General features: G+C 33.9%; 1 protein-coding gene across 2 annotated transcripts in view; it reads right to left on the reverse strand.

Moving 5' to 3' along the window:
* Positions 1 to 7,951: 7,951 nt before the first annotated feature.
* LOC145246800 (NAD kinase-like) overlaps positions 7,952 to 24,570 on the reverse strand; it is a 292,478-nt gene continuing 275,859 nt past the window's right edge. For both annotated transcript variants that reach the window (XM_080108599.1, XM_080108600.1), the window contains 2 exons: positions 22,589 to 22,671; positions 7,952 to 8,951 (listed from right to left, as the gene is read on the reverse strand). In XM_080108599.1, the coding sequence (XP_079964725.1) occupies positions 8,762 to 8,951; positions 22,589 to 22,671 (273 nt within the window). In that variant the 3' untranslated portion in view covers positions 7,952 to 8,761. The remainder of the gene's footprint in view (positions 8,952 to 22,588; positions 22,672 to 24,570) is intronic.

Raw genomic sequence — 24,570 nt, forward strand, 5'->3', positions numbered from 1 at the left:
ACCATTTTTTTTTCTCTTCTTTTCCTCCTTTGTGTTACAAGTTTGAGCCTGCCTACTAACCATTTTTTTCATTTCTTTTCCTCCTTTGTGTTACAATTTTAAGCCTGCCTGCCAACTAACCATTTTTTTTCACTTATTTTCCTCTTTGTGTTACAAGTTTGTAGCCTGCCTACTGACCATTTTTTTTGCATTTCTTTTCCTCCTTTGTGTTATAAGTTGTATAGCCTGCCTGCCTACTAACCATTTTTTTTCACTTCTTTTCCTCCTTTGTGTTAAAAGTTTAAGCCTGCCTACTAACCATTTTTTTCTTACTTTTTTTCCTCCTTTGTGTTACAAGTTTGAGCCTGCCTGCCTACTAACCATTTTTGTTTTCACTTCTATTCCTCCTTTGTGTTAAAACTTTTAGCCTGCCTACGAACCATTTTTTGTTTCACTTCTTTTCCTTCTTTGTGTTTCAAGTGTGAGACTACCTGCCTACTAATCATTTTTTTTTACTTCTTTTCCTTCTTGTGTTACAAGTTTGAGCCTGCCTACTAACCATTTTTTTCACTTCTTTCCCTCCTTTGTGTTAAAAGTTTGAACCTGCCTACTAACAATTTTTTCATTTCTTTTCCTCCTTTGTGTTACAAGTTTGAGCCTGCCTGCCTACTAACCGTTTTTCTCACTTCTTTTCATCCTTTGTGTTACGAGTTTGTAGCCTGCCTGCCTACTAACCATTTTTTTCACTTCTTTTCAACCTTTGTAAAAATTTTGAGCCTGCCTACTAAACATTTTTTTTTCACTTCTTTTCCTTTTGAGCCTGCCGTCCTACTAACCATTTTTTTTTCAGTTCTTTTCCTCCTTTGTGTTACAAGTGTGAGCCAGCCTACTAACCATTATTTTCACTTCTTTTCCTTCTTTTGTGTTAAAAGTTCGAGCCTGCCTGCCTACTAACCATTTTTTTCATTTCTTTTCCTTCTTTGTGTTACAATTTTGAGCTGCCTTCCTACTAACCATTTTCACTTATTTTCCTCATTTGTGTTACAAGTTTTAACCTGCCTACTAACCTTTTTTTTCATTTCTTTTCCTTCTTTGTGTTACAACTTTGAGCTGCCTTCCTACTAACTATTTTCACTTCTTTTCCTCATTTGTGTTACAAGTTTGAGCCTGCCTGCCTACTAACAATTTTCACTTCTTTTCCTCATTTGTGTTACAAGTTTGAGCCTGCCTGCCTACTAACCATTTTCACTTCTTTTCCTCATTTGTGTTACAAGTTCGAGCCTGCCTGCCTACTAACCATTTTCACTTCTTTTCCTCCTTTGTGTTACAATTTTGAGCTGCCTTCCTACTAACCATTTTCACTTATTTTCCTCATTTGTGTTACAAGTTCGAGCCTGCCTGCCTACTAACAATTTTTGTTTGCACTTCTTTTCCTCCTTTGTGTAAAAATTTTGAGCCTGCCTACTAAAAATTGTTTTTCACTTCTTTTCCTTTTGAGCCTGCCGTCCTACTAACCATTTTTTTCAGTTCTTTTCCTCCTTTGTGTTACAAGTGTGAGCCTGCCTGCCTACTAACCATTTTTTTCACTTCCTTTCCTTCTTTTGTGTTAAAAGTTCGAGCCTGCCTGCCTACTAACCATTTTTTTTCACTTCTATTCCTCCTCCTTATTAAAAGATTGATGAGCCATCCTGCCTACTAAACATTTTTTTTTCAGTTCCTTTCCTCCTCTGTTTTAAAAGTGTTAGCCTGCTTGCCACCAGATCATTTTTTTTCACTGCTTTTTCTCCTTTGTGTTACAATTTGGGCCTGCCTGCCTACTAACCATTTTTTTTCACTTCGTTTCCTCCTTTATGTTACAAGTTTGTTGCCTGCCGTCCTACTAACCATTTTTGTTTTCACTTCTTTTCCTACTTTGTGTTAAGTGTGAGCCTGCCTACTAACCATTTTTTTTTCATTCTTTTCCTCCTTTGTGTTACAAGTTTGAGCCTGCCTGCCTACTAACCATTTTTTTTCACTTCTTTTCCTACTTTGTGTTACAAGTTTGAGCCTGCCTTCCTACTAACCATTTTTTTCACTTCTTTTCCTCCTTTGTGTTACAAGTTTGAGCCTGCCTGCCTACTAACCATTTTTTTCACTTCTTTTCCTCCTTTGTGTTAAAAGTTTGAACCTTCCTACTAGCCATTTTTTTTCATTGCTTTTCCTCCTTTGTGTTACCATTTTGAGCCTGCCTGCCTACTAACCATTTTTGTTTTCAGTTCTTTTCATCCTTTGTGTTACAAGTTTGAACCTGCCTACTACCAATTTTTTTTCACTTCTTTTCCTCCTTTGTGTTAAAAGTTTAAGCCTGGCTACTAACCATTTTTTTCTAACTTCTTTTCCTCCTTTGTGTTACAAGTTTGAGCCTGCCTGCCTACTAACAATTTTCACTTCTTTTCCTCATTTGTGTTACAAGTTTGAGCCTGCCTGCCTACTAACCATTTTCACTTCTTTTCCTCCTTTGTGTTTCAATTTTGAGCTGCCTTCCTACTAACCATTTTCACTTATTTTCCTCATTTGTGTTACAAGTTCGAGCCTGCCTGCCTACTAACAATTTTTGTTTGCACTTCTTTTCCTCCTTTGTGTAAAAATTTTGAGCCTGCCTACTAACCATTTTTTTTCACTTCTTTTTCTCCTTTGTGTTACAAGTTTGAGCCTGATTTCCTACTAACCATTTTTCTTTCACTTCTTTTCCTCCTTTGTGTTACAAGTTTGAGCCTGCCTACTAACCATTTTTTTTCCACTTCTTTTCCTCCTTTGTTTTACAAGTTTCAGCCGGCCTACTAACCATTTTTTGTTCACTTCTTTTCCTCCTTTGTGGTTCAAGTTTTAGCCTGCCTTCCTACCAACTATTTTTTTCACTTCTGTTTCTCCTTTGTGTTACAAGGTCGAGCCTTGCCTGCCTACTAACCATTTTTTTTATTTCTGTTCCTCATTTGTTTTAAAAGTTTGAGCCTGCCTTCCTATTTACCATTTTTGTTTTCACTTCGTTCCTCCTTTGTGTTACAAGTTTGAACCTGCCTACTAACCATTTTTTGTTCACTTCTTTTCATCCTTTGTGGTACAAGTTGTAGGCTGCCTACTAACCATTTTTTTTTTATTTCTTTTCCTCCTTTGTGTTACAAGTTTGAGCCTGCCTTCCTACTAACGATTTTTTTCATTTCTTTTCCTCATTTGTATTACAAGTTATAGCCTGCCTGCCTACTAACCATTTTTGTCACTTCTTTTCGTTCTTTGTATTACAAGTTTTAGCCTGCCTGCCTACTAACCATTTGTTTTCATTTCTTTTCCTTCTTTGTGTTACAAGTTTGAGCCTTCCTGCCTACTAACCATTTTTTTCATTTCTTTTCCTCATGTGTATTACAAGTTTGAGCCTGCCTGCCTACTAACCATTTTATTTCACTTCTTTTCCTCATTTGTGTTACAAGTTTGAGCCTTCCTGCATACTAACCATTTTCACTTGTTTTCTTCCTTTGTTTTAAAAGTTTGAGCCTGCCTGCCTACTAACAATTTTTTTTTCACTTCTTTTCCTCATTTGTGTTAAAAGGTTGAGCCTGCCTACTAACCATTTTTTTTCACTTCTTTTTCTCCTTTGTGTTACAAGTTTGAGCCTGATTTCCTACTAACCATTTTTCTTTCACTTCTTTTCCTCCTTTGTGTTACAAGTTTGAGCCTGCCTACTAACCATTTTTTTTTCACTTCTTTTCCTACTTTGTGCTACAAATTTTAGCCTCCCATCCTACTAATCATTTTTTTTCACTTCTTTTCCTCCTATTAGCTAAAAGGTTGAGCCTGCCTGCCTACTTACCATTTTTGTTTTCACTTCTTTTCCTCGTTTGTGTTACAAGTTTGTGCCTGCCTACTAACCATTTTTTTTCATTTCTTTTCCTCATTTGTATTACAAGTTTGAGCCATCCTGCCTACTAACCATTTTTGTCACTTCTTTTCCTCCTTTGTGTTACAAGTTTGAGCCTGCCTGCCTACTAACCATTTTTTTTCACTTCTTTTCCTTCTTTGTGTTACAAGTTTGAGCCTCCCGTCCTACTAACCAATTTTTTTCACTTAACACACATCTCCAAACACCTGGGCAATGCCGGGAACCTAGGCCAGTAAAAACAATTTTGATCAAGCAAGTTCAATAATTCTGCCTAAATATTACGTGTTTGACATATTTAGGATTTGATGCAGTAAAACAGGATTGCTTGAATCCATAATGTTTGTTGATTAGTTTAGCATTTTCAAGAAAATATTTTATATCAGTTGTGCTGAACTAAAAGGAAAAATTATTGAAAACTTTTACAAAAAAATCTTGGCAAATTCTTTTTCCCTAAATAATGATGACATTCAAATGCTAGGTTAGAATTTGTCATTTTTAGCTGATCTTCAATAACTCAAAATCTATTCCATAGGACGTTTCCACCAAACATGAATTGTGTTTTTACCATTCAAGAATTGTGCTCCTGTCTGCAAGTGAATGTTTCCAAGCCAAAAATTTAGTTCTTTTCATTAAATGTGATGAAACTAATGTGAACGGATTAACAGTCAATATGAAAATTGAAATGAACAATTCAATTGAACACAAGTTGAAAGATTGCTTGCTAGAGTGAGAGGAATAGCTTGTGATGCCACAACTTATTCTATGGTAAGATCGGTTTTACCTTAATGGTAATGTTCAACTCGCAAGCGGCTCTATCACTGCGCATATCCCCAAGATAATAAAAGAAGTTCACCACTTCTAGAGGGTTCTCATCCAATTTCACATCAGTGCAAGCTCATGAATGCGCGTTAGAGAGTAGCAATCACTGTGTAAAGGTGTTACCATACCTAAAGTAAGAAAACTAACCGAAGTTGATCGCTCTCGAATTCTATAATTCCATAAGCAAGGTTTGTCACAGCAAGCGATAGCAGCTAAGGTAAATTGCAGTAAAACTTATTTGCAACTTTCTAAAGAACACTGAGAATTATGGAAAAGCAAAATCCTTTGGTAGCCCCCCCCCAATCCCTCCTGCATTGAGTAGCAGAATGAGACGGGTTGTTATGAATGATAGAGGGCTTTCTTCTAGTCGAATTAAGGCGGTTAGAGAAGCTGATTGCAGTCCAATAACCAGCAGACGACACAACAAAAAGGCATGGTAAATAAAAAGTGTAAACAAATTCCTTGATTGCTTCCACGTCACAAAGTGGACCGCTAAAGATTTGGTCGTGAATAACAAACCTGGGACATTGATAAGTGGAAGAAAGTTCTGTTTTCTGGTGAGATAAAATTCAATTTAGATGGTCCTGATGGCTTCCAGCGATATTGGCATGACAAAAACATGCCCCTTGAAATTTTTTTTCCACACGTCATAGTGGTGGAGGGTCCGTAATGGTATGGGGTGCCTTTTCTTACAGAGCGACGATGGAGCTTCAGGTCGTGCAGGGTCGTCAGATAGCAGCTGGTTATGTTAGCATGCTACAAAAAGCATCTTCAATGATGGAGGTGGGGATGGATGGTTATTCCAACAGGATAATGCTGCAAATCACATTGCAAGACAGACCTTGAACTTTCTACAAGAAAATGGAGTCCATCTCTTGGAACATCTTGCATGCTCATTGGACCTGAACCTAATTGAAAATGTTCAGGGATGGATGACAAGAGAGGTTTATTGAAATGGCCAAACTATTCAACAAAAATGAACTTTATGAAGCCATCTTCAGAAACTGGAGCAGGATCCCCCACACTTTAATCAAAACCTTTATTTCTAGCATGCCCCAAAGAATTTTTGAAATCATCAAAAAAGCAGTGGACTAATTAAGTTTGATTGTTGAATGTTTTCATACACTCTTCATACATTTTTTGTACAATTTAATAGAATTTTTGTCTCTGGTCTTATAATTTTGATCATGTGAAAAAGCCTAATTTAATAAAAATGCAAACTTTTGGAATGTAGCTTTTTGTTTCCATAACCTTTTAGATTGTAGTATTGGTAACCTTAAGTTGAAAGAGTTTAAAATCTATCCTTAAAAAAAAGTTTTTTTCAAAAATTTTTTTTAAGTAGTCTTAAATTTTTGATCAGCAGTGTACATTGTGTTAGTCGTTGGGCCATTTCTTTACCCTAAATTTTCATATTTTCCAATAAACTGTCAAAGATTTTCTCCAGATGAACAAATTTTCCTGGTGCAAGATGAATATCAGTTCAGACACAAAGCTGAATTGCATTTCATCGATGCCATTTCTAAAGAAGCTGGTGTAGCTTTTAGCTTCTAAAGAAGTTGGTGTAGCTTTTCTGGAACACTATCTTCCTGTATGATGACGTTTGCCAGGTCTGACATGACAATTTCCTGAAGCTTTCACCATACCCGCAACAATCTTCCAAAAGACTTATTCTTCCTCAGTGCCATCTCAATCAATCAATTTGATTGTTCTTGCTTAAAGTGGTTAGAATCTGATGGAAAATCCATGTTCTGTTTGATGATGCTGTCTCCAAACTTTCTCCTCAGTTTTATTGTCCATCCCTTTGATTTTCCTTTCTCATCTGCCAACTTTGTAGATGTTGCTTCCTTTCAGATCAATATGATTGAACTGGTAGCTAGCAACAATTTGTTTGGTTAACTCGACCACTTTTGAGGTGACCACAAGGGATAAGGAACTTATTTCCTGAAACTTTGGAAGTAACGCTCTTCAACATAGAAGACACTCTTTTCTGATGCCAATTTCTGGTGCATCAATATGAAAACGAATACAAAACAATCAATTTGATCATACCAGTACAATATGTGTTGGATGTCAAAAATATTGTGAACTCATTTCTCCAACAAAAGAATTCCAATACCAACTGTGTGTTGCATATTTCCTGACTAAAGACGATTTACAGTTTTTTTGATCCTGTCTATTTTGTTTCATATCAGGAGTATGGACAATGAAATTTTGTTTCATATCAGGAGTATGGACAATGAAATTTTGTTTCATATCAGGAGTACGGATGATGAGAGGAAAGGCAGGAAAAGCAGCAATATCTTAGCTGCTTTTCCTGCTCTTCCTCTCATGTGACCTACATTAAGAACTCTTAATCTTAAATTTTTGTAAATCTAATCTTCTGTTGTGGGCTTTCACTAGATACTGATTTGGCCAGCCTATCTATTTCTGTCTGTTCATGTCAGCATCAGTTCATATGTCTCCACTCCTGCAACTAGTTAAACTGTTGTAAATTGCCACGTTTTTCTTGAATAAAATTTTCATCGACGTTTTCCTCTCAACAATTCTTACATTTGCAGTCTGAGATCTGTGTATGAAGTAGTGTTTATCTACACCTCATACCCTTGAGAAGTGTCTGACATCTGGCATCCCATGGGATTCTGTGAGCATTTCTACACATTTACAGGTTGTGTGTATCTTTGACTTTAAAGGATTTCCAACCCCAAGCACACAACTGCATAACTACATCTGCTATTACTAACCTGGGTTTGTTTTTCAAGTCTATTGATCATAGCATGCTGAAGCATTTACAAAATTATGTTTTTTGTGAAGACAATTATTTTCTTTTGTTTGATTTTAAAGACAAGTGTTTCATAATATTTTTTTTTTTAGGATTTTTTATTAAAAAAAGAGTTTCGAAGAAAAAACAATTGGGAGTGATGCATCATCTGCCATGCTGATGGGCCAACGCTGTATATTTACCAGTCAGTGCTGCAAAATTATCAAGTTCTGTCTATAAACAAATAATCGATGTTTAGTGTTTATTTTAGTTTATAAATGGTATCTGTCTAATTAGATGACGGACTTGCAATATTGAAGTGTCCACAAGGAAAAAGCAGATTTTGTTTCCAAATGGTGGAATAGTTTGACATCATTTTTTTCTTTTTAAAGAAAATATATAATTTGAATGTTTTCTTAAAAGTTGATGCCAGCAATAAAAATAACACACAAACAAAAAAATGAAAGAAAATTCAAACAATGTTTAGATAAAACATTTTAATGGCAAATGAATTTGATAAAAAAAAAAATATAGAAAAAAATTGGGAAGATCATCATATTCAACAGATCCACTTAAGGAGGAGAAGGATGAAGGGATTAAAAAAAATGTTAATAAATGTTTTTTTTTTTAAGTTAACGTGCATAGACAATGGTCCCTTTTTAATATTATTATCCAACAATGCATGAGTTTAAAAAAAATTAAAAAATGTTACAAAAGATTTTAATATTGACCCCCTTCATCCTCCCTCTTCTTAGCAACTCTTCCCGCACCACCGTCCATAGGCAGCTTTTCATAAAAATGACTTAAAATTAGATTTTTTGTCGATTGCAGCTTAAGAAACATTGATTTGCATAACAATGTATACACGCATGCGTCATCTTCGGAATTTAAAAAAACAAAGGCGGGGGTCATTTGGTATACACACTGCAAATGACAGAAAAAGTTCAAATTGTTATCTCATGAGAATATAGGAATGATGAAAATGGGAAGAAAACATTTTGTTTCCTGTTTTCCTCCAACAAAGCTACTTTTCGTTGGCAAATTCTGTTAGTGAGATAAATCGCCAAAAACAATTTGAAGTTTTTTTTTTAATTGAACAAATATGTTAGGAAAATAAATTATTTATAACTGGATTTTTTGTTTCCTATCGTCATTTTGAAGTTGTCGATTGTCGTTTTTTATTTTCTTTAATTGAACCCAAAAATAAATTTCACTGAGAAAATGGTGATGTAGTGGATTGTTCATTTGTCACGTGATGGGTGAAAAAAGGAGGCGCATTTTATGACATCGTTTTATGTACAATGATTGTTTTGTTCAAACTCATCTGAATACAAACTGGCCATGCTAGGAGTAGAGGAAGGTCCATGTTGAAGTTTGCGCATGTTCCAATGCAAACATTCTGCAAGACTGTTGAACCAATCGTCGATCGAATCCTTCAGACAAATTGAAGGAAATGAATGGACAGCAGTTTTGATTTTCACGCTGGGGGGAAAAAAATAGAAAAGAGAAATTGAGTATTGCTTGCTTTTTCGTTTTTTTTCCACAAAATTGTTAAAAGAAAAAAATTAATTCATAGTATCCTTTGATCCATTAATTATTGATTTTAACCAGATTATCATAAAATTATAACTAATTTTGTTACAGTAATGTCTTAATCTCTATAAATATAGTTTCCAAAACTTTCAATACTTTATGAAGATTTGTTAAGAATTTAACAGTTTAAATGACTTTTTGACTCTTTAAATGCTTCTAAATTTTCTAAAAGATTTTTTACAGAATTTACAATTAATTAGGTTACGTCTAATTCAGAAGCAACTTCTCGAACAGCTGTTTTTTCTATTAAAAAAACATATATACTTGTACATGAAGGAATCGAAATACATTCTGGTGGATTTAATTTTATAATTAAATCAATTTCTTTTAATAAATACACAATTTTGAATTCAATAAATGATTTTTAAAAATGTCTACATTACGCAAAGGTGAGAAAACACAGAAGTGGTAACATAATTTTATTAATATAAACTCATTTTTATTTAGGAACCTATATTTATTTAAAAAAAAAAAAACAGAAAAAAAGGAAAGTTTTCACAGATAAAAAGTTATGCAAGCTGCTAATATTTGCATCTATAGTAATGTGTTAGTTTCGTGAATCAGAACCAGATATAAAGCAGGTGAGAGCACGAGCAGCTTAAGCTTTTACTCATCAAAAAAAAAAATGAACACATTTTTGGTACAAGTCTTCATGTTTTATCATTAATAGCAATTTATCCACAGACATAAAAACCTATAAACAATGTCATCTCCTCAATGAAAAGTATGATCAGTAGAAGGAAACTTTTTTGTCAAAATTTCACTTAAAAAAAAAATACGGAGAGAGGAATGGATTCAATACAAAATTCTCAAAATGTGAAAACTGGCAGCTCAATCAATCAAGTCATTTTAATATTCTCTTTTACAAATTAAATTTTGTGAAACAGATGGTGAAAATAGTTTGAGAAGAAAGCGTTTGGTTTTATAGCAAATCAACCGCAGTGAGTCTTTCTATGATTTGTAGATCGATATAATTTGTATAATCTGAAAACAAATAGTTTGTGGGTCGTAAAGTTTAGGTCAGTAATAGCTCACTTACTTGTGGTCAAACAGATTTCTGTTTGTTTTATTAAAGTTGGAAATAGTCTGCTTTTTTTAAATACTTTATTATTTGATACTTCTTTGATTAACCCTTTATGACCTGGTTAAACTAATTCGTTCAGTTGTAAATAAATTAACAGCAGTGAGAATTGATTCAAACATACCCTGTACATATTAAGTAAAATTATCAAATATTTTTTAATCATCTAACATCATAAATCACGTCATAAAGGATTAAAACTGTTCAATTGTCTGATAGCTTTTCTTGCAAAAGTTATATTTTTTGCAGTTGATCAGTATGTGACGTAGAACGTACACCAAGGTGCTGTTTCTCTTTTGAGCAGGTTAGGCGCATGTTAAGTAATATATCTTGTATTCGATTAGGTAGTGGTTCTGCAATTTCCAGTTTAATTGTAGGTTTAATTTTATAGAGTTTGTTATTCGGAAACACATCCCAACTGCGATTGTAATTTTCTTCTTATGTAGAGTTAGTTTGATTTTGCAGCCTGTAAATTGGAGTTTAAGAGTTTTTGTAGCATCTTTCGCAAATGTGTCATTTAATTTTCCTTAATGCTCACAAGCCAAGATTGCTATTTTGCCATAGGCTTTTCGATATTTCTAATATCTCTTGTATGTAAAGGTTTTCGTTTCGTTATTGAATTGCAATCAGGTTAGATAAAGAGTCTGAGAATATTATGTTTGCCTATCTTTGAGTTCTTAATCATGCCCAGTAGCTGCTTGGAGTTTGGCTGTGTAGATGGATGCGTCATTTGCTAGTTTGATTTGTTGTTATTTATATTTGTGGCTGCTGCTCCTATTGCATCTATGGTTTTTGACGTGTCAGTGTAGAGGGTATTAGGGTCTGAGCATTTGTCTAAGTTCTTTGAACCTATTTTTGGTGGATGTGGTAGTTGGTTGCATTTTTTTTGTTGACTTTATATTAAATCGATGTCAGATTTGGTCCCTGGGGGTAAAATTGCTCATTGTGATTGGGAAGACATTGGTAACCTTTTGAGTTGTATTGCTTCATTGATACAGAAACCAAATGATACATATATTTTTTTGTGTTTAATGGCATGTCCACCCTTGTTGGGTTATTTTATGCTGAATCGTGGTTTGCTAAGACTTAAGTCAACTTTTGGCACTATAATGTTCAAAGGAGGTATTTTTGGAGTAAATGTTTTGTGAATTTTTGTTATCGGGATCTCTGCTTCTTCAATAATGGGTTCCATTCGTAGGCCAAATGTTTTAATGGCTTTTTCTTTTTGTTAAAAAAAATATTTGTACTTGGGATAAAACGTTCAGTCGTGCGCAGGATTGTCGGGATCTGCCTTCAATTTCGTATAATATAGCAGTGCTAACTTGTTATATCTAAGGTTAGGTGGAGGCTCATTTGCTTCGGCAGACAAACTTTCTACTGAGGATGTTCTGAAAGCTCCCAGTGCAAGTCTCAGTCCTGTATGGTAAATGGGATTTAAAATTTTAACATAGGATTTTCTTGCTGCTTGGTATATACAGCTGCCATAGTCAATTTTTGATCGAATTAGGGATCTGTACAGGTTTAACAAGGTCTAACTGTCAGCTCCCCAGTTTGTATGAGCCACAACATGCAGTGCTTTATTACATTTTTTTAACATAGTTTATGTAGGGAATAAAATTTAGTTTTTTATCAAAAATCATTTCTAAAAACTTGTATTCATCAATAAAGGGGATATCTGCTCCATCGAGTTGTAATTTGGGATCATTGTGTAATTTGTGTTGATTGCAAAAATGAATGTATTTAGTTTTATTTTTTGAAAATTTAAAACCATTTTTTTTTGCCCATTTATTCATTTTGTTTATGCTGTGTTGCAATTTTCTTTCAATAGTATAGATGTGCTTGGAACGATAGAGCAATCATCCATGTACAATGTTCTATTTATGTCAGGAGTTCCCTTACTATGTTGTTGATTTTTATATTAATAAATTGATAATATACTTCCCTGTGGCACACCTTCTTCCTGTTTATTTATATCGCTTAGAGTAGACTATGCATACTCTGAAGATTCTGTTTGTTAAAAAAAATTGAATAAATTCGGGAAGTCTACCTTTAAGTCCAAAGTCGAATAGATCTTTCATAATTCCGAATTTCCAGGTAGTATTGTAAACTTTTTCTAAATCGAAAAAGACAGTTGTGGCGTGTTCCCCTCTTATGAAGGCTTCTCTGACATAGCATTCTAAGTTGACCAAATGGTCAAGACATCCACAATTTTTACGATAACCACACTGTGTGCATTGCTTATTAGTTTGTTTGTAAATACCAAATTAGACAATGATTTACCATTCGCTCTAGTGTTTTGCACATGCAACTTGTTAGTGAAATTGGTCGATAATTTTCAGGATCTGAACAATCTTTTCCTGGTTTTGGTACTGGAATAATCGTTGTATATTTCCAAGATTCCGGGAACTTCTTTTTAATCCAGATGTCATTGTAGATTTTTAATAAAAGTTCCAATGAAGTTTTTGGAAGTATTTTCAAAAAACTATAGTGGATCTCATCTGGTCCTACGGCTGTGTTGTGTGATTTGTTTATGGAATTTTTCAATTCGCTTATTGAAAAAGGTTTATTATATTCTTCAAAGTTTTGGGAATTGAAGCTTAGCTTGTATTTTTCAATATTTTCCTTGATGGTTTGGAATTCTTTGTTATAGTTTTTTGAAGAAGAGTTCTCTGAAAATGTTTTGGCTAATTTGTTCACTATAGTCTTCGTTTCTGTTATTTTGGTATTTTCAGTAAAAAGATGTTTAATTGGTATTGGGTTATGTTTTCCAGAATTTTTTTAAACCATTTCCCAAACTGTCTTTGGTTTAGTGGAAACATTGATCTTGCTGACATATTCTTGCCAGCATTCCTTTTTTGCTTTCTTCATTATTCTGCGTGATTTTGCTCTATGCAATTTGTATTCAATTAAGTTGCTTGTTGTTGGTTATTAAATTTTCTTAATGCTGCTTTTTGCAGATTTATTGATTCTTCACATTCTTTGTTAAACCATGGTCTATTCTTTTTTCCTAGAGTAGTGTTTTTGTGAATGCACTCTTCTCCTATTAATATTAATGTTTGTGTAAATGTTTCGATTGTATCGATGTTGTTTTCTGTCAGTTGTTCTGAGCAGAGATTCTTGAATTTTTCCCAGTTGGCTTTGTTAAGCTTCCATCTTGGTGGATGTTGAAATATTATTTTCATGGCTTTTGAGAATGATTGGGTAGTGATCGCTACCACAGGCATCATCGAATACGCTCCAAGAAAAATCCAGATAAGTGGAAGAGTCACATATAGTTAAATCAAGCGAACTAAGCGATCCATTTGTTGGATTAATGTGAGTGGCTTCTTTTTGGTTGAACAAGCATAAATTATTTTTATTTATTAGATTTTCAATTTTCTTTCCCTTTCTATCTGTTTCCTTGCATCCCCATAAGGAGTTGTGACTATTTAAGTCCCCTAGAAAAATAAAGGGTTTGGGTATTTGCCTATTAAGTTCTCCAATTCATTTTCATCTATTTGTTCATGTGGAGGTATGTATAAAGAACAAATGCTTATCGTTTTGTGTAAAGTTGCTCTTATGGCAACCGCTTGCAAATTTGTTTTTAATTCAATTTGGTTCTGGGGTATGTTATTTTTAATGAATACTGATACACCACCAGAGGTTCTAAGCCCCGTATTATGAATGTAATTATATTGTTGATAGTGTTTTATATTCAAATTGTCCTCATTCTTAAGGAAGGTTTCTTGGAGACAAATAACCAAAGGATTAAATTTGGTTTGCAACAATAAAATTTCATTGTAATTTGTCTTCAATCCACGGCAATTCCATTGGATTATCTTGTAATTCATGATGATTTTTTATTGGTTTGAGGAGTAACTTCAGTTTCCATGTCTTCTAATTCTGTAAATCTATTTATAGTAGTAGTGGCTTCTGTTTGTTGTAATTTCTTTATATTATTTTGTTTTTTAGTAGATGTATCTTTGTTTGTTTTTCAAGACTGTTTTTTTCACCACGGGGAAGATGTATTGGTGACCTGTGTGCTCTTTCTTTTAACTGATTTTGTTTTTCCTTAGTTTCTTCTTTTACAACATCTGCATGACGTACTTGATGATTTTTGTGGTCTTTCTTTTGATCAACTTTGTTTTTTTTGGATGTTCTGATTTTGGTTGAAAATTTGTTTTATTGGTAACGTTAGTTGATGATTTAATGGGACGATTAATTTTTGATGATATGATTGGTCTCATTTCATTTATAAATTTGGGCCAGTCGTTTGGTCTCAATTGTAACAATTTGTTTATTACTATTTCGTATTTGGAGTCTTGGTTAGTGATGTTGGATGATATATAACTTGATGTGACTCGAGAGTACGTCTTTTCCTTCATGTATCCATCTATTATTTTCTTGGCTTCGAGTGAACGAAATATTTTTGGTATGTTTTATTGACACTACTTCCTTTTCTTTCTTCCAGATTCTGCATGCTCTAGCATAAGCAGGATGGTTTTCTCCACAATTTGCACATTTGCAATCAAGATTGCAGTCATTGACAGCATGGTCCAGATCTCCCTGGCCACATCTGCCGCACACTGCTCATTTACAACATGCACCCTCATGGGGCCCAAACATCTGGCATTTAAAGCATCGAAGTGGGTTTAGGATAAAGGGTTCAACATTTTCAACATTGAACCCAATTTTGATTTCTTTTGGGATAGTGGGTCTATCGAACTGCATAATGTAAGTGTTCGTAAGTATAGGCTGATTCTCTTTTTTTATTGTAATTCTTTTAACGTTTATTACTCCTTGGTTTTTAAGTTCTTTTGTTATCTCTTCAGTAGTGCACATTGAGAGGTCTTTCGATCTTACTACACCTTTGGATGTATTCAGATTCTTGTGTGGATAAGTTTTGATATTTATGTTATGGAAAGTTTTCATTCCTAGGAGAAAAGTGGCATGTTTTTCTCTTTCCACTTCTACCAGTAGGGTTTTATTTTTTAAAGTTTTTACATTTTTGGGGGTAATATATGCCGATATAATTTTGTGTATAATAAATGGTGATAAGTCAGTTATTTTGGTTTCTTCGGTGGATTTCAATACAATAAATTTTGAGAATGTTTGATGTAGTTCATTATCTGAACTATCCGAGTCAACGTGTAAGCACTTGGAATTTTTGTAATTGGCCATATATATTTTAAAATTCATTGTTTATGCTCCCCCACCCAACTCGGAGTCCAATATTGAGGCATGTTAAGGGGAAAACCCATTCGCCTTGTCATGCCAGGGTTACATAAAACAGTATACATGTCTCAAATGGGAGCCATGAGCACCCATAATCCTTAGGTTACACAATCCAAGTAATTTGTAGTAACTTCCGGCATGTCATGACTTTATTCATTTGGCACATTTGACCCTAACCACCGCCTTCTAACACATGGAAAAGAAGGGAAAATATGTACATAGTTTACAGTGGTACAAAGTAGAACTGTATTTGTTACGGTTTGGAGGAAATTGATAGAAAAGTAGAAGATGTGTTAGGGCTTGACGTAACTAGCAGATTGATCGGATCGGGCCCTTCCGACCGCTCATCTAGCCTTGTACGAGGCCAAAGTGAAGTGTTGCAACTGATACCTATAATTCCCCTAGATATCAGTTGCTAAGCCACCAGAATCATTTTCCTAGGCATTACGGGTCGCCACCCATGGCCAACAGGTGGCCCCATTGAGAGGCTTTTACTCTCTGCAGAGGAACAGTCGGTGTATTCTAATGCCCCACCAACAAGGTTGGGAAGTAGAGAAGGAAAAAGAAAGGAGAAGAGAAGGGGAAAGGGGGCTGTTGTTTTTGTTTTTGCAGAACATAATTAAGTTTTACAAAAGAGAATAGAAAATAAAAACAGAAAATCAATGTAGGTGCATTTCGTCTCAGGAAGCCAATAGACAGCCTGATCTGGTAGCACCAGACAGAAACCAAATGAGGAAATTGCTAAAACCGTAAAAATGATTGAGTTGGGTGTATTTGTTGTTGATATGTTGGATTATTTGAGTTGGATTGAAAGTTTTGAAGTGTATCGGATTATTTGAGTTGGATTGAAAGTTTTGAAGTGTATTGGATTATTTGAGTTGGATTGAAAGTTTTGAAGTGTATTGGATTATTTGAGTTGGATTGAAAGTTTTGAAGTGTATTGGATTATTTGAGTTGGATTGAAAGTTTTGAAGTGTATTGGATTATTTGAGTTGGATTGAAAGTTTTGAAGTGTATTGGATTATTTGAGTTGGATTGAAAGTTTTGAAGTGTATTGGATTATTTGAGTTGGATTGAAAGTTTTGAAGTGTATTGGATTATTTGAGTTGGATTGGAAGTTTTGAAGTGTATTGGATTATTTGAGTTGGATTGAAAGTTTTGAAGTGTATTGGATTATTTGAGTTGGATTGAAAGTTTTGAAGTGTATTGGATTATTTGAGTTGGATTGGAAGTTTTGAAGTGTATTGGATTATTTGAGTTGGATTGAAAGTTTTGAAGTGTATTGGATTATTTGAGTTGGATTGAAAGTTTTGAAGTGTATTGGATTATTTGAGTTGGATTGAAAGTTTTGAAGTGTATTGGATTATTTGAGTTGGATTGAAAGTTTTGAAGTGTATTGGATTATTTGAGTTGGTTTGGAAGTTTTGAAGTGTATTGAAAGTTTTGAAGTGTATTGGAAGTTTTTAATTGTATTGGAAGTTTTTAAGTGTATTGGATTATTTGAGTTGGATTGAAAGTTTTGAAGTGTATTGGATTATTTGAGTTGGATTGGAAGTTTTGAAGTGTATTGAAAATTTTGAAGTGTATTGGAAGTTTTGAAGTGTATTGGAAGTTTTGAAGTGTATTGGATTATTTGAGTTGGATTGGAAGTTTTGAAGTGTATTGGATTATTTGAGTTGGATTGGAAGTTTTGAAGTGTATTGGATTATTTGAGTTGGATTGAAAGTTTTGAAGTGTATTGGATTATTTGAGTTGGATTGGAAGTTTTGAAGTGTATTGAAAATTTTGAAGTGTATTGGAAGTTTTGAAGTGTATTGGAAGTTTTGAAGTGTATTGGATTATTTGAGTTGGATTGGAAGTTTTGAAGTGTATTGGATTATTTGAGTTGGATTGAAAGTTTTGAAGTGTATTGGATTATTTGAGTTGGATTGGAAGTTTTGAAGTGTATTGGATTATTTGAGTTGGATTGGAAGTTTTGAAGTGTATTGGATTATTTGTGTTGGATTGGAAGTTTTGAAGTGTATTGGATTATTTGAGTTGGATTGGAAGTTTTGAAGTGTATTGGATTATTTGAGTTGGATTGAAAGTTTTGAAGTGTATTGGATTATTTGAGTTGGATTGGAAGTTTTGAAGTGTATTGGATTATTTGAGTTGGATTGAAAGTTTTGAAGTGTATTGGAAGTTTTGAAGTGTATTGAAAGTTTTGAAGTGTATTGAAAGTTTTGAAGTGTATTGAAAGTTTTGAAGTGTATTGAAAGTTTTGAAGTGTATTGAAAGTTTTGAAGTGTATTGAAAGTTTTGAAGTGTATTGAAAGTTTTGAAGTGTATTGAAAGTTTTGAAGTGTATTGAAAGTTTTGAAGTGTATTGAAAGTTTTGAAGTGTATTGGAAGTTTTGAAGTGTATTGAAAGTTTTGAAGTGTATTGGAAGTTTTGAAGTGTATTGAAAGTTTTGAAGTGTATTGAAAGTTTTGAAGTGTATTGAAAGTTTTGAAGTGTATTGAAAGTTTTGAAGTGTATTGAAAGTTTTGAAGTGTATTGGAAGTTTTGAAGTGTATTGAAAGTTGATGCAGAAGACACCTAAGCTTAATCTTAGAATAGTTTGTAGTTTTGTTTTTTAGGTAGCATTGGCATGTGTATGGAGGACACATCAGTTTTGTTCTCATGTGGAATCTGTAGATTCTGAACATGTCAGTTCATTTTCGATATTATTTTAATAGTTTTATATCTTTTTGGCATTTATGTAGTAAATACTCAATATGTGCCTTGAAGTTTAGTTTATTGTTAAATATTACGCCCAAGTATTTTGATTGCTGAACCACAAAGGATGTTCAAATGACCAAAATCTTTCTGATTCTCTCTTTTCTGATCTTGAGCATGTAGTGTAATGGAGAAAAGGTGGTTCATTAATTTTAATGCATCAAAAACCAAGTTTCACTCTTTTCATAATAATCGCTCATCACGCTGCAATTGGAATGAATGGGGAAGCACCATGTCTTGACAAGCCTCTGCGCCTGCCTGCTTCCCAGGCGATTATAATAGGGTAGCCTTCAAGTTCAATGTAAATAAGTTCTTGTTGAGCTATCCTCTTAAATAATCTAAATTCAACCCAATTTACACAATGATTACTATACTACCACCTCACATTCATTAACCCTTATCCTAGAGTGGCCTTTGGGTCTTGATAAGTGGTGACTCCCAAGTAAAAAGAAAACGCAAGTATTGTGCGTCCATTTTGTTCATTTCTGCATCAAAGTTATGTTTGTCTTTTGTAAAAGTTTATGCAGATTATTTTTGTTTTCAAAAATTGGAAGCCATTTTCATTTGTCCATTTCGCTGTCTTGTTGAGGCAGTTTTGTAATTGTCTTTCAACTGTAGACAAGTTTGGTGATGTGTATACTATAGCAATGTCATCTACATATAAGAATTTGATTCCTATATCAATAATTTCTGTGATGCTGTTTCGTGAATCAGAACCAGATATAAAGCAGGTGAGAGCATGAGCAGCTTAAGCCATTTCTATCTTTTACCCATCAAAAAAACTGAACACATTTTTGGTACAAGTCGTCATGATTTTGAGGATAAATAGAGTGACGCACAAAATGATGCCTTGGAGACTCCTGCTTCTTGTTTGTGTGTATGCTTGATCTTGTATTCACAAGTTGTACTGTGAAAGTTTAGTGTGGGAGGAAATTTGTTTCCTTTGATTTCAGTTTTGTGAAGATCTTCTAGGATTCTGTACTTCCATGTAAGCTTTTTCGAGGTCAAAAAAGATTGAAATTATGTGATGGTGTTTTTATTAGGCCATTGCATATGTATGTTTCGAATTGATCTTTGGTATCCTGATTTTCTCAGAATCCACTTTGATAAAATGTTATGTTTTTCTAGATGCCAGATCAATCATATGTTGACTATTCTCTCCATGGTCTTACTGATTTGCGGATTGGGATAATAGCTTCATCTAGTGTTTAGAGAAACTGTTTGACCACCATATGTCATTGCAAATTCGTAAGAGGATTGTGAGGTCTGTTTCTGGTAAATGTTTCAAGAATTGGTAGTGGATATCATTTGAGCCTGTATATGTGTTTTTTCATCCTTTGAGTTTTTTAGTCCTGTGAAAGAGAAAGAAAAATTTTCCCTGTTTGATGTAAAGTTAATTTTTCTTTCTCTGCAATGTTTTTATATTTTTGGAATTTAGGAGAGTTGTGGTTTGATAAAGAGTTGTGGTTTGATAAAGAGTTGTGGTTTGATAAAGAGTTGTGGTTTGATAAAAAGTTGTTGTTTGATAAAAAGTTGTGGTTTGATAAAAAGTTGTGGTTGAATATTGTATCTGGTTGCCTATCTCTTTTTTATTGGTTGTTTTTCCTCTATTTAGCTTAAATGGGTTCAAAGTTGTTCAAAGTTTTTTTATCAGTTATTTTCCGTATGATTTCCCATGTTTTATTGGGGTTTTGTTGTTTAATTGTTGATATAGTTTTGTTTTATTCATTCGCTTGTTGAAAATTTTGAAGGTTGGTTCTGGTAGGGTTGTGTTTAAAATACTTGAGCATTTTTTCCTGAAGACTAAGGCAGAACATAAAATAAGCTCAATGGCTGGTGTGGTTCGATTAACTGGATGAAGGTAAGTATGGCTTTATTATAGTTTGGGAGATTCTAGTACAGATTCAAGAATTTTCCCCAGTTGTGTTAGAGTTGTTGCATTCCCACATTTAGTATGATAGAGGTGAGGAGTTTATCCACAGGTTTTCAATTTCGTTCTTTTATTTTGTATTTTGGAGGAATGTAAATTGAGCAGATGCTTATTGTTCCGTGGAGTGAAAGCTTTTATTGCTATTGCCTGGAAGTGGAAGTACGACAAGTGGTATTTGATTTTTGATCATTCTAGAGTTGTCACAATAGGTTGCTTGTCTCTTGCTGATTTGTTTGTTTGGCTATTGTTTGGTATTCGAAAGTAATGTCATCCGTTTCATTGAGTAGAGATTCTTGTAAGATATTATGCATTTTATTTCTTTGTAGTTTGATTTTATGCCTCTGCAATTCCATTGTATTTTTTTTATTTCATTTATATTTGACCCATGATTTAGTAATGTGTTTTTGAGTATCTTTTGTTCTTTGGAATTTGTTTGTGATATTTTGATGGTTTTCTTCTAATTCAATTTTTTCTATTGTGCTATATCTCAGGTTACATACATAGATTTTGTTTCTTGTTTGTGTCTGGCTTTTTGTAACATTTAGATTTGGGTTAAAGCTTAAGCTGGGTTTTGTTAGTGTGTTTGTGCAGTTTCCATACAGCAAGGTTGTTATTTTTGAAGATCTTGATAGTCTTGATTGACTTTCCATTTCATCAGCTAATTCAATTTATTATTGGGTATTTCCTATTTTTGTTTAGGTGTTTTTTTGAGAAAGTGTTGCGGATTTTTCTAATTTGTTGTTTAGTTTTGATCTACAGTAGATTTATTTTTCGGGGGGAAGTTTTGGTTTGTCTAGAGATGGATAATTTTTGGTTTCTGATTTTGTTTTATCTAATTTTTGGAGGTATAGCATTTTTTATTTTTTTTATATTTGGCCGTTTTTCTATGAATTCATGTTTTTTTCTACTATTTTTGCATAAGCATTATTTTTCATGCATCCTTTGACTATTGTTTTGGCTTCTGCATAGGATATATATATATATATATATATATATATATATATATATATATATATAAATCTTTTTGTACTTCTAAGATTTCTTTTTCTTTTTTCTAGTGTTTGCATATTTTCAAGATTTTCCCTTGGCAATTTGGACATTTGATTTCCTTGCATTTTTGTTAATTGTGGTTTGATTCTTTTGATCCATATTTGATGCAAGTTTTTGTGATGGCCAAAGTCTTGACATTTAAAACATCTCAGGGAATCTGGGATGTATATTTCTACAGGTTCTATATCCAATTTTGTTTTTTATGGGGTTTGAATGTTAGTGTTTGCAGATATCTTTTCATTATTTTTCCTAATAAAAATTCTTTCATGGTTGGTAACTCCTTGATTGTTGAATTCATTCTGAATTTTTTTCTGTGGACAAGTTTTTATTTTTTCTATTCTCTCACCTTGAATCTTCATTTCAATTTCTATTTGTAAATTTCCATCTTCAATTTTTTTTTACTATTTTAAGTTTTATTTTATTGGATAGTATTTTTTCCCCATAAATAAAGAGGATACTTTTTACATAGGAGTTTCTTCAAGTGATTCTATTATGTAGAATCTGGGGAATTGTATGTTTTCCTCATTTTCTGAATCAGATAGCGTTTATTCGGGTTTTTTATTTTGTTTTATCATGGTTTGGTATAGGAAAATCCTATCACTTTGACAGGTCAGGACTACACAAGCAGTATATGCAATCAAATGAGAGACCTTGAGCATCTGTCGTTAGATTTATTCACCATTAAAATCTTAGGTGAATCAATGATTAGTTTCAAGCCATGTTGAGGTTTGAATTCTACACTTGATGATTGACCCTTAAGTCAATGCCTTCAATCATCTACTTATAGCTAAAGTGTTATGTAATTTCTCTGCATTACATTTGGAAGGAGAATTAGTTTTATATTTTCATTTTCCAATTGTTTTTTTTTTGTCTTTTAGTAGTACCTGACCAGCTGATTGATCAGATTAGGTCTTTCTGACTTCATGTCTAGACTGATTAAGGGCCAAGTACGTTGGGAAGTGAAGATGCTTACTTCCTAACTTGCAACTCCCTACACCATCAGGATTTAATTCCAATGCATCATAAGTCACCACCCACTGCCAACAGGTGGCCCCATTGAGGGACTTTTACTTTCTGAAAAAGGGGGAGGGGGGGGCAGTCAGTGTATTTTAATGTCCCACTGACAAGGCTTATAACTAATTTGAATGCAAGTAAATTTTATTGTGATATAAAAAAAACTATTGTAGATTTTTTTACCATTTGAGTTCTGTGCAGCAAATTATGTTTACTTTCCTCCTCAAAAGGGCAGAGTTTGATACAAACTTTGTTTTTAATATGGAGCAATCTAGCTCCTCAAAAAGGGTCACTGGATTGGGATAGAACAGATGAAGTGTAATATCAGGATAAAAGGCCATGGAGTATCATTTCGATGGAAGAGGTGCTTCAAATAATGATAAAATAAAAAATTTAAAAACATTGCATATATAAAATAGAGATTCAGTTATGTTGCGTCATTTTTTATCAATATAAATTAAAAGTGTATTCTGTCTTACCAATCTCCAATATGCAATTCTTGTCGGCTTCGTCCATCAAATGAAACCCAAGCTGTGTTACGTGATTCTTTTGAGACAATCAACTGCAAAAAAATAAAATAAAATAAATTTACAAATGAATTATTCAAATTAAGTTTGTAAATCATGTTTGAACAGATTTACCCATAAGTATTTTTTTTTGTTTAAATAAATTTTAAAAAAAATGTGTGAGTCATGTACATGCGAGAAACATGTATACACACACATAATCTTATTAACATAATCTTATTAACATAATCTTATTAACATAATCTTATTAACATAATCAATGTAATCAAAACTGTTGAGACACTTGTAGTCTGTCTAAACTGTACGAACGAACTGACTAAACCAAGATGGCCGACTCCTATTTATATCACCACAAGCAAGGGAGGTAACCATGTAACTGAAGCAAGGGAGGTAACCAATGTCTACATTAACATTGCTGCTGTCCTCAAGTGAATAATTTATTTCTGATTTAACAAGTCCCTTAGAAGCTCAGACGAAGCTCCTGCCTTGGTCAAACAATCAGAGACCTGATCACAACCCTTGATCCATTCTATCTGTATCTCTCCTCTACTCTTCATTTCCTTCAGCCTTGCTACATCTATTCTCAATCGTCGATCGCTTACCAGATTGTTGGAATTCAATGTCTCCACAAGTGATGCATTATCTGTCTTGCAGAGAACGTCTGGCAATTTAGATAACTGAAATACCTCTTGTATCATAACCGCAGTCAAAACACCAGCATCAGCTCCCTCATTCAGAGCAAGAGTCTCTGAGGCCAATGGGCTTTTTGTCACTCTGTCCAATTTCTTTGACGCCCAACACATGGGGGCCATTTTGTCAGTACTTCCTCCAATAAAGACAACAAAACCACCCTGTGAAGATCCATCTTCCAGACTGGCATAAGAGGCATCAGTATAACACAAAATGTGTAAATCTGAGGGCTTTCCCAATTTTGGAAATGTTATAGAACCCTTCTTGGATTTCAATTTTGATAAGGCTTTATTCGCCTCAAATAAGGCTTTTACTTTGGGATGCTTTCCAGTGTTGCTCATTTTACACACATCAAAAGCTATATCAGGGCGTGTTTGAGTTGAAACCCACATCATCTGACCTGCAAGTCTCTTCAACTCATGCTTTTCTTCTTCATTCAGTTCATCATTTTTCCTCAGTATCCTCCCTTTGCTTATTTCTATTGGAGATATGGAAGATACATATAGATCTTGTTCTACAGTGATCCCATTTTCCTGTTGATTAACATTCAGTCCAACATATTTGAATGTTCCACTTTCATGAGATCCCACCTTAAATTTTTCTTTCAATGTTGCAATCACATCCCTTTCAAACTCTGTGTTTCCACAGAAAACAAAATCATCCACGTGCATAGCAAGAATTCCAGTCAAATTTCCTTTAATATCATGCCACAAAAACAATGCATTATCATAAGCACTTGCTACTCCTTTTAATTCAATCAAAGCCTGAGTAACTCTCTTGTACCATGCCCGTGGAGCATCATTCAATCCATAGATGCATCTTTTTAATTTCCACACTTGAGATTTAGGACAAGCATCAGATGGTGGCCTCAGGTACACATCTCTCTCTAAAATACCACCTTGCAAAAAGGCTGAGGTAAAATCTATGGTCTGCAGCATCCAATTCTTTATTGATGCGGTTAGCATGACCATTCGCATAGCTTCACGGCTACATGTTGGGGAGTCCGTTTTCAGATTACTATTTTCTTCATAGCCTCGTGCTACAAGGCGAGCTTTCATTGTTTTCTGATTATCCTTGAATTTTTCAGTAATCACCCATCTTGTGGATATTGTTTTTTGACCTGTGTATGGCACACATTCAAATACTTCATAGGTGTTCATGTTTTTTATTTCTTTATGCTTGGCATCCATTACAGCTTTCGACTGCTCTTGTTCAGCGGTGAGCAGGACTACATTTTCCTGTTC

Source organism: Euprymna scolopes, chromosome 24, assembly GCF_053919585.1.
Source record: "Euprymna scolopes isolate OS-2025 chromosome 24, ASM5391958v1, whole genome shotgun sequence".
NCBI classification, from domain to species: domain Eukaryota; kingdom Metazoa; phylum Mollusca; class Cephalopoda; order Sepiida; family Sepiolidae; genus Euprymna; species Euprymna scolopes.